Source organism: Glycine max, chromosome 12 (assembly GCF_000004515.6).
Source record: "Glycine max cultivar Williams 82 chromosome 12, Glycine_max_v4.0, whole genome shotgun sequence".
NCBI lineage: Eukaryota > Viridiplantae > Streptophyta > Magnoliopsida > Fabales > Fabaceae > Glycine > Glycine max.
This window is the reverse complement of record NC_038248.2, coordinates 8,560,436-8,571,416: the sequence shown is the minus strand read 5'-3', so window position 1 is coordinate 8,571,416 and position 10,981 is coordinate 8,560,436. Positions and strand designations below refer to the sequence as shown.

At 29.6% G+C, this 10,981-nt stretch overlaps 1 protein-coding gene across 1 annotated transcript; it reads right to left on the bottom strand.

The window, feature by feature from the left end:
* Positions 1-5,343: 5,343 nt before the first annotated feature.
* On the bottom strand, positions 5,344-9,534 carry LOC100499683 (succinate dehydrogenase subunit 3-1, mitochondrial). The gene is made up of 5 exons (XM_003539818.5): positions 9,183-9,534; positions 8,729-8,820; positions 6,281-6,370; positions 5,755-6,194; positions 5,344-5,614 (listed from the first exon to the last, which is right to left on the bottom strand). The coding sequence occupies exons 1-4, from the start codon at positions 9,352-9,354 to the stop codon at positions 5,799-5,801; spliced, it is 750 nt and encodes a 249-aa protein (XP_003539866.1). The 5' UTR covers positions 9,355-9,534; the 3' UTR covers positions 5,344-5,614; positions 5,755-5,798.
* Between the last annotated feature and the right edge of the window lie 1,447 nt (positions 9,535-10,981).

The following is a 10,981-nucleotide window of genomic DNA, read 5'->3' as shown; positions in this document are numbered from 1 at the left end:
TTCTACAATTTACTGCCCTCAGAAAAGTTTTCTCTTATTAAACACAATTATAACTCTTAAAATTTTAGGTTTAGTATAAGAAAATTATTGATAATCATCGATCCCATTTGGGGTGAATTGGAGTGGAAGGAGGAGAGGAATAGAGAGAAGTGATATATGTGATAAGGGATATGATGAAAATGTAGAGATAGAGAAAAAAAAAAAAAAAAAAGAGAGAGAGAGAGAGATGAAAGTGAATATAATTCAACTCTAAAAATTAAGCTTGCGAGAAGGGAATTGTTCTTCAATTATATAACAATATTTTGGTCATACTAAATATGAGATTTTCAGCATACATCTTTTGTATCGAGAATTGAACATCTCAACCTTAAAATTTATAAAAACTAGACGTGTCTACGGATAATTCAATAACATTCCGACAATAATTGACCAATTGATCCAACTATTAAAATAAATTTTGATCTCATGTTAAAATTTTAGATTTCATCCATCAAACTTAGGCAGAAACTATCTTATAAAGTGGAAATTATTCTGCTCATATATATTATTTTAACTATGTCACTACTCAGTGTAACTATCAACAAACACATGATTAATGGTTCTGCCTAAAGATGACGAATAACAATTTTTTGGGAGAAAGGCTCATCATAATTCTGCAAATAACTATGTTCCACTGCTGTTAATCAATATAACTCTTAGTTGATGTCTAATAGCTGGGTTTGAAAAAATCACCTATCCCCTTTATGCCTCATTCCCTGTTGTTCTAATATAATAATAATAAAAAAATCACACCTCAGTAAGTAACAATAATAATAATGATACCAATAGAAACAAACAAGGTAGAATGTCATTTTCAACCGCATTTCATTTTTCTGTTGAGGACAGACAAGGAAACCTAATAAGTGATAACTGTTTCCTACGAGTAGTGGGTAGTGAAATTGGAAAGAAACTTTGGTTATATTTAATAGTGCAAGCAGAGTTCATGTCAATCTTAATATTGTTCAATCAAAATCAACGCATTGATGGAAAAGGTACTATTATATTCAAGTGTGTATCGAAAGGTAGTTAATAAGACTTCAACTAACAACGTCTACGGTCCGCTTAAATCCTAACTCATTCTAACAACTTTATTAGTTACAAGCTGATACCATAAAAATGGGCAACGACACTGTTTGAAGAATAAATATAATATATATATAAAAAATTGCATTTCCTTTGTTCCTTACCTAACTCTTATTGGGTTAGCATTTGCTTAAAAAAAAAGGCCATTTACTTAATTTTCCAGGAATAATGCAAGCAATCCTAAAAAAATATGACCATCAATGTTAATAATTGATATTACCAGCGTCCAGCTGGGTCAAGGGAATTCACTTTCGTTGATCAAATGCAAGTCCTGAAAAACTAAATTATTGATTGAGCACTCACAGAGGGTACCCCAAATGCTAAGGACACCTGAGGGGTTAGTTTCACAAAAAGTAGAAAAATATTCTAGGAAAAGACAAAAAAATAATTAATAGTAATAATAATTGACATTAATTGCTGCAGCAACTTATGAGTGATATGTATCCATGCAAGTTTGATAGTAGCACACAGAAAATGCTTCCATATCATTATGAAATGATACCTTGAGTATAAGAGACCATCAAGAATGTTTCGACAGTATAGCGTGAATTATTGAGGATCCAAATCACATGAAGTTTTGAGATAGAAAATGGGCCTGCAACGATCCATAGTATATTAGAAAAATAGAAAACGTAAATGATAAATGAGATTTATTTTGACACATGGTTATTATAAAGATTTTTATATTGTCAAATTAATTAAAATTTACTTTTGATATTTTTAAAGTAATTATTATTATATATAAAAAAACAATTATTATAAAGTTAATATTTTTTTAATATTACAACAACAATAATTTATTTAAAAGTATAAAAAAATACTCATCATATTATTATATCCTAATTAAATTCATAGTAAAGAATTCTTTCATAAACACAATCCTTGGGCAAAAACCTAAAATGCATCTCAAATATAATATGACTCATGTAATTTAAGTTCATCTCATACTACGTTAAGTAACTTTAAATAACGAGAAACAAAAGAATAAAAAAAATTACAACTATAAAAACCAAAATAGTAATTAAACCTACTTTTATAAATTACTAAAATTCCGATTTCTTTCTAAATTTCCTATCTAAACATATTTCATCACAACATTTTAAATTCTCTAAAAAAAATGAATTGCTCCCATAAAATTCCTCATTCAAACAGAAGGTAAGGGCTTTTGATTGCCTTTGACTATGGGAGACATAGAGGAGTCCTCAATCAATTTTTCAATGCTTAGTTTTTAAGTAATAATAAAAACCATGGGAAATAAACGCTATTATAGAAATGTACTCATCCTCCACATTTAAATTTATGTTTATTTATACTTGTCTTGATTCTCTATTCTTGCATATTATTCTTTCCTTTATTCTCATTTGATTAAGCATACTTATTGATTTTTTTCTCAATATTCCTTGTTTTGTTTTTTATTTGTGGTTTGACTTTACTGCTCCTATTTCGATTCACATATAAGGTATTACACATGTTATTTTCATAATTCTTCTATCCATTTTGGCTAAATCATTTGAATCTTTTGTGCACTTTCTCGTTTTTAGAAATACGATTGTAATTTTGATAATTTTTATAATTCAGTTATAATATTATTTTTGTATAATTTCTTGAATTTCTAAAATATTTTTGTTTTATATTTATTAATTTTGGAGTTCATAGAGCATTACGATGAAGTATCTCAACTCAAAGAAGTATATAAACCAATTCATTTGCAAGTTGGTAATCAAATTTTATTGTTCTGACATTTTTTTCATAATCTTGATTTATAATTTTTATTTATTTTTTATACATTAGTTTTTTATTTCAAAATGTCAACTCAAAAATTTGAATCTGGTTATTCAAAACTTCAAAAAAAGAAAAGAGCTTATGCTTTAATTGAATCACAAAAAGTGACTCTAGATAGATTTATCAAAACATAAAAATAAATCTAAAAATATAAGTAATTGTTCGTTGAATGAAAGTTAACAATGTAAAAATTGATGAAAATGAAAATAGAGAAAAAGTATTAGTTAATGAACAAGTTAACAAGTAATAATTGATGAAAATGAAGATAGTGAAGAAGTATTATTAGTTAATGAACAAGATTATATTGATTTCCAAACTTAAAATGCAAAAGAAGAAGAAATTAATAAATTAAAAGAAACAACTATTAAAAATATATATGATCCAAGTCAATGGACAAATATTAGTACAAGTTTGAGAGATTTATTAGTAGAAAAAAGTCCTATTAAAATTACTAATATAGATTTTCCTAAGGATGAATTCTCAAGACACTTTTCTTAATCATTTTACATTCATAAGTTGTCTAATGGTGAACAACATGAAAAAAAGATGGTTAATTTATTCTCAAGATTTGGATAAAGTCTTTTTGTTTTTGTTGCAAATTGTTTAATCTTGTTCCTAGTACAACTAAATTAGCTAATGAAGGTAGTAGGGATTGGAGAAATATTAATTTTCCTTGAGGAATCATAAGTAATGAGCACATTGCTAATATGACTTTATGGATTGACTTAGAAACAAGGTTACTAAAAAATAAAATAATTGAAAAACATGTTCAAGAACAAATAAATAGAGACAGAGAACATTGGAGAAATATTTTATTTAGAGTTATTGCTACTGTTAAAACTCTTGTAAAAAATAACTTACCATTTCGTGGAACAGATGAAAGAATTTACTAAGAAAGTACTAGAAACTTTGTAAGTATAATTGAAATGATTATAGAATTTGATCCTATAATGCAAGAACATATTCGTTGAATTAAAGATAATAAAATTCATAACCATTACATTGGACATAGGATACAAGATGAATTGAGAAATTTGTTAGTAAGTGAAATTAAAACAAATATTATAAAAAAATATTAAAAATGCAAAATATTTTTCAATCATACTTGATTATACTCCTAATGCAAGTCATCAAGAACAAATGTCTTTTGTATTCAATGTATAGATGTTTCTTCAACTCAAATACAAGTTTTTGAATATTTTTTAGAATCTTTAAAAGTAGATGATACAATTGAAAAATGTCTTTTTGATGCTATTATGAATGAAAAATAATATTGGACTTCATATTAGTAACTTAAGAGGATAAGGTTATGATAATGGATCAAATATGAAAGAAAAACATCAAGGTGTGTAAAAAATAATTTTAGACATTCGTCCTGGATTATTTTATATTCCATATGGTTGTCATAATCTAAATTTGATACTATGTGGTGTGATTAACTCTTGTGCTAAAGTTACATCTTTTTTTGGAGTACTACAACACGTATATACTCTATTTTCTTCTTCAACAAAAAGATGAAAAATTCTACAAGATCATATTCCTAACCTAACTCTCAAACCATTGTCACAAACATGATGAGAAAGTCGTATTGAAAGTATAAAAGTCTTAAGATTTCAAACTTCACAAATAAGACATGCTTTATTAAAATTAGGTGAAATTAATTATGATCTTGAAATAAAAGACGAAACTGATTGTTTAGTAACTTATGAGCTTCAAAATTTTGAGTTTTTATTAAGTATGACTATTCGGTATGAGATATTATTTGTTGTAAACTCCATTAGTAAAAAGTTACAATAAAAAATATGTGTATGGACATTGCTATAGAACAATTGAAATATCTTATTTCTTTCTTCTTCTTTTTTTGAAAACTATAGAAAAGATGAATTTGAAAATACTATAATTTCTGCAAAAGAAATTACTACTGAAATGAATATAAAACCTAAGTTTCGAGAAAGTCGTGTTATTTATAGAAAAAAATAATTTGATAAGAATAATGATAATAAAGTTGTTAAATCTTATTTAAGATCAATAATGTTTCAAAAAAAATTGAATGGGTTAACTTTAATATCGATTGAAAAAGAAATGTTAAAGAAAATCGATTATAATAAATAACTTTACATCGTTAAAAGCTCAAAAAATAAATTTTCAATAAAAATATTAGTTTTTGTTCAAAAAAAATTATTGGACTAAAAAAGATCTATTTTAAAATTCGCTTAAAACCTTTAAATACGTTGGGCCGGCCCTGGCGGTTCATGCCTTAAAAAATGTTCCCCTCTCCTAACTACCATAATTATTTTATTCAAATCTCTATTGTTTTTCACGACCCCTAGTTTACTATAAACTTCATTCATATTTCTTCCGAAATAAAAGAATAAGCAATGAATAATGCCTTGAATACCCTGCCAAAAAAATGTCTTGCATCGTACAAGGGATAATGCATTTCAAGAGTCACCAAAACTCAAATGCATTTATTAAATGCAACATTTACTTACAGCAATTTGAGAGGGCTGCAAAAAAGCATGACCAAGTGTCAGGTGCAAAATAGATGCAGTTATGCTCAGCACTAAACAGAAAGTTGTGCCAGAATTGTAATTATTAAGTCAATAATACATAACTACAATAAAGCAAATTCACATTTCTTAATGAAGTTCCTTATGACTGACAGACATATGGATGCATGCCTCCAAGGTCGAATTATGCAAAGTTCCACCTGAAAATACATGTTATACATGGTAAGAAAAAGTTAAACATGACTCAATCCCAAGCAAACCCTGATTTACAGAGCACACCAGGCTCTAATAAATGCAGCCAAAAATAGTTAAACATGAATCAAGGAAAAACATAGATTACCTCAGGTTCAAACGTACAGTTCAGGTGTCAATTGTTGATTCTAATCATAAGAATAAATGACGAATTGCACTATACAGATGATAGGACACGGCTAAGGCAGAAATCTCCATGACAAGCAGGTTGAGTTTTGATGAATAAAATATGAACTGGTAGAAAGAGTCATAGGTGAGGCTAACCAAACCCAATTTCATATAGATCATATAAAAAAGCAAAATGACACCGGCTAGGAAAGCTCCAGCAATTCTATTGAAAATTGAGAGGGTCGAAGAAAGTTGGGGCTGATAAAGAGGAAGATGAGGAGATAGCGGACGAAAACCAGATAGGTTTGTCTCACTGGTTTTACTTGGGATGTCACTCATAAAACGTTTATGACCAATCATTCCCAATGTGCCAGCTTCCATACTTCTCTCAAAACTTCTAGCCATCACGGTATTGACTACCTAATGAATGAAAATGTCATCAGCCAAGTAACAGAAGCCACATAGGCTCAACTCAATCACAGATAACTTATAATATAGGTACTCACCAATCGCATTGGACCCTGTGCAGCCCAAACTCCAGAGACACATCTAGCTCCAGCCAGCACATTCGTGTCCAGTCCAGAAGCTTTGTACCTCTGACAAAAGAGAACAATTCCACAGGAATTAGATACTAAACAGAGCTAAATCAATTTTTGTGTATCACATTCTCAGACGTAATGGCATGCACCAGTTCAATTTCTTTTTGGTATTATAGAAAAAAGATAAGAAACAAAGAAATTGTATTTTGGGCAAGATTAGACTCTGGATTTACATTTGCAATTATACCTTCCATATGTCCTCAAAAGAGGAGGTACCAGTACCACTAAACCTAGAGATAAGAAACAGTTCACAGCTACATATGTCCTCGGCAAAACATCATGTTTTGCAATGCTTGCAATAAGAAATCACTATAATCAACCCAAATAAGAAAGACTTGATAGTTGATACATACACAGAAGAAAAGGTGTGGAAATCTGGTTCCAGCTGGCTGTTAAGATTATTATCTGATTCCTGTTTTTATTAGATAATAATCGTAAAGTTTAGGTGATTTACATTTAAAGTAGATCGTTAAGTTTAGGCAGTCTAGACTGGCTAGCCCTGTTGTTGAGGGAAGAAAAGTTATCCTTCCCTTTCTAGCACTTAATTTCCCTGACACAGCTTGCTATTTATTGGCAACTATTTAGTCCAAATACAATCATCAATAGAACAAAAAAAAAAACTTTGTCCACAAAATCTACAAAAAGAAATCACAACCTAGTAAGAGCATCATGCAGAAGGTTTAGCTAAAGATAATTTTGTCAATGACCACAACAATCATAGTTATCAATCTGCATAGTGGCTATTCCCAAAAACATTATAGTGGGATAGCAGATAGTGGGAAACTGCTACAGAAAAATTATAAATATTAGACATAAAGAATTATGTTTCATGGAAAAAAATGCTCAAAAAATTTAAAATACTCAATTGAAGACAACTTTATACTGAACGCAAAATTAAAGACATCATAAATTTTTTTAGAGGGCAGAAGAGAACACAAGAGCAACTAAAATCAAAATGAAAAACATATGGAATCCCAACAGTCACAATCTCAGATATAGAACAGAGGCACAGAGCACTGTCACAGAGAACAGGGCATTTACACAGAAGTCATGATTGACAGGAAACCAGACAATGTCACCCGAGAATGTCGGAGACAGCACCATAAAACAGTGGATGTGGGTGGTTCACTTGGCCAAAGAGCTGACAAGAGTCATTGAAATAGACTAGGGTTTCATTTTGAAAAGTTTGATTCAATTAGTGGGGAAGGGGATGGTGATGTTGGCCACCAGCCAAACACCCCTAAATGACACAGCTTCGAAGGACAAACAGAGTTTTTCATCCCATTTACAAGTTGCATCCACTATTAACGTACTAATGCCATGAAAAGTTGAAAACTCATTATTTCAGGCATGATAGCAACTGTCATGGCCACAAACAGAAAACCCAAAAACTTGAAATTGTAGAAGCCAGCACTGTGACTCAATGCCCACCACAATAGTACTGCAATTGCACAGGATTAACTACTATGACAACAACTAGCAGCCAGCATTTATTGCTCAGAACCACATAAGATAATAAGTATAGCATCTAACGAAAAAGACGTCTAGGGGGTCAAAACCCCAACGAATAGGTATGCTGTAAATTAGTTTTGAAATTTAAGGTTTGGTTATCACTCAAAAATTGAAGGACCAGTTCGAATATCATACTAAAAACTAGCACAAAATAAACCCATGAAGTTGCTTTCTACCATCAATTTAAATCAAAGTAACCTGTCTCCCTTTCTCTCTCATACAACTTCAAATTCATATTTGTCATTAATCCAGTCAAATTTCAGACATAACAATTTCAAGTTAGTGCAATTTTCAAACTTAAGAAACTAGTTTGAACTTGAACAATTCTCACCAAATTTCAAATTTTGCCAAACCTCCCCAAAAGTTATAATAGTAACCAGGACTAGTGGAGAACTAAACAACAACAGCAACTAGCTTTAACTTCTGACTCCAACATACTTCATATGCATGACCAGAACCCATTAGTCTTATATCAACTTGAGAACATTTCAGCAGCTACAAAGTAAAGAGGGAGCAAAATGGTTACATCTAATCAGACTAATCTAATCTAAATAAATCAAAGTTGCAGCAGGAAAGACAAGTTCTCTTAGGACCTGTTTGGATAAAAATGAATGAGCTTCTCCATAAAAGCTAGAATTAACTTATGCATAAGTTAATTTGTAGAAGCTCTCTCGTATTAGCTTCTCCAAAAGATGATTTTTAACTTATGGTAACTTTACAAAAGTAACTTTAGACAAGCAATCACTACAAGTTAAAGGTACATGTAACATATTTGAAATCTCTTTATCAGTGACTTCACAGGGAACAAAAAGCACAAGCAAGCGGAACGAGAAAGACGCATACCGGAGAATTGATCGCATTAGAGTCACTGCCAAGCGTATTCGCAGGAACTTTGGGAAGACCGGCCAAGTTTCCACCGGAAGCGTTTTCCTTCGCTGAAACGGCATAAGCATCAAAACAAACGACAAAATCAGAACCAAAAAAAAAAAAAAAAAAACTCAGCTCCAGCTATTAGAAACAAATTAAGCTCATAAGGCAACACAAATCACACGATTTCACCAAATCAACGAAACACGAAATAAGAAAATCCTGAAATAAAAAAAAAAGTCTTTACTGATAACCAAACTACTCTCTTCGCGTGATTACTAATAACCCTATTTATTTATGTTTCGTCAATTTACGTGGTTATCAGAACGGAACTTTAAAAAAGAAAATATCTTAACGGATTTGATGAAATAAAAAGCAACGAATAAACGAATTAAAAGAAAGAAAAAAGTGAGAGGGAAGGCCGAACTACCGAAAGGCATGGTAGCGGTGTTGCGGTGGAAGAGATCGGGGAGGGGAGAGATGGCTCCGATCTGAGGGAGGTCAAGTGTGGGGCCGGAGCGTGAGAGAGAGGGGAAGGTTCTAGAAAGTGAAGATGAGGAAGAGAGGAGTTTTGACTTGGTGGATCGGAGGAGCCACGACATGGTGGTGTTAGTGGTGATCGACGGAGATTGGAAGAATACTAACGAGAGAACTGAGAAGAGAAAGGATTAGTGAGATCGAGTGATGCGATGTTGGTGATTTTTTCTGGGGCGTGTGGAGGACCAACGTCAACTAGGGCTACGTGCCACGTCAACATGCTCCTATTTTTTTTTTTTACACAACCAATACTTTTTTTTCATTTTTGTTTCCGCAGCATTTGGCGGGTAATAATAAATAAAATGTGCTTGATTAATTATTGATAATCTTTACATAAATTTTTTAGAAATTAAAGAGTTATACATATTTTATTGATTATTTATTATATTATATAATTTAATAAAGAATACCATCATTTTTTACCGTAATAAAAAAATTAAACTTAAAAAAATAAAATCTTCATTTTCTTATGGAAAAGTTTTTGTGAAAATATTAATTAAAAAATATTCATAAAAAACATTTTTTCTCAAGAATGTTATTTTTTTAAAATGTAAATCAAACATGGGAAATTAAGAAAACATTTGATAGAGAAAAAGTATTTTCATGCCTAAAAATCATAATTCCATAAATTATGTGAGTCACATTTTCTAAGAATGAATGGAACTTGTTTGGTTGTTTATTAAAAAAATTTAGATAAATTTTCTAGAAACCAAAGAATTACGCACATTTTATAAACATAATGTTTGTCTTGTATTAAAAGAAAAATTAAAGTAGGAAAAATAAGATTCTCACCTCATCCCATGAAAAGGTTTTCATGAAAAAATATTTAAGAAACATCCTTTCCCCAAGAATGTTATTTTTTTAAAATACATATCAGCCATGAAAAATTAAGTTTTTCAATCTATAATTCCTAAAAACCAAAAACTTCTCTCCTACTAAACATCTCTTAAGTTTTTCAACCTATGATTTTTAGGAAACCCAACAAAATTCTTCTAACTCAGTGTCCCCTTAGTAAATTTTAGAAAAACTTACTTCAACAATAAGAGAAAAAAAAGATAAATTTAAAATTGAAATATAATAGGTTGAGAAAAAAAATAAACACAAAAGATAATGTTGTCTAAAATATTTTTGTTTATGACATCTCTAATACATGAATTAAAAATAAAAAAAATATAATAAATGAATACATAATAATCAATGAATTTTGTTATTACAAAGAGGATAAAAAAGACATGAAAAATTCAATTTTACATATCCAAATAAAAACTTTTCTTCTTCTAAAATCTAATGTCACCATAACCAATTTAATAAATGCTTCAATTCAAATATTAATTAATGATATCATTATACTCCCTTTGTTGTTATTTATCACCTCTTTCTCGTATCTTTCAATACTTAGGGTTATTACACATAGATTAAAAAATATTTAATAAAATAAAAAATTATTATATTTGGATTAAAATGACCTTATTTAATATATTAATATTTAATATTTGCATCACTAATAATAGATATTAAATTAAACAAGGATATACTTGTGAAAAATTCATTAATTAGACTTTGAAATTCTAAAACATCAAATATTTTAAGGAAAAAATAAAAAGTTAAAACATTAAAAAATGTGAAAATGAGATAATATAAGATTCAATTATTTAATTCATAAGAATTAGGAAAAATAATTAATTTAATTAT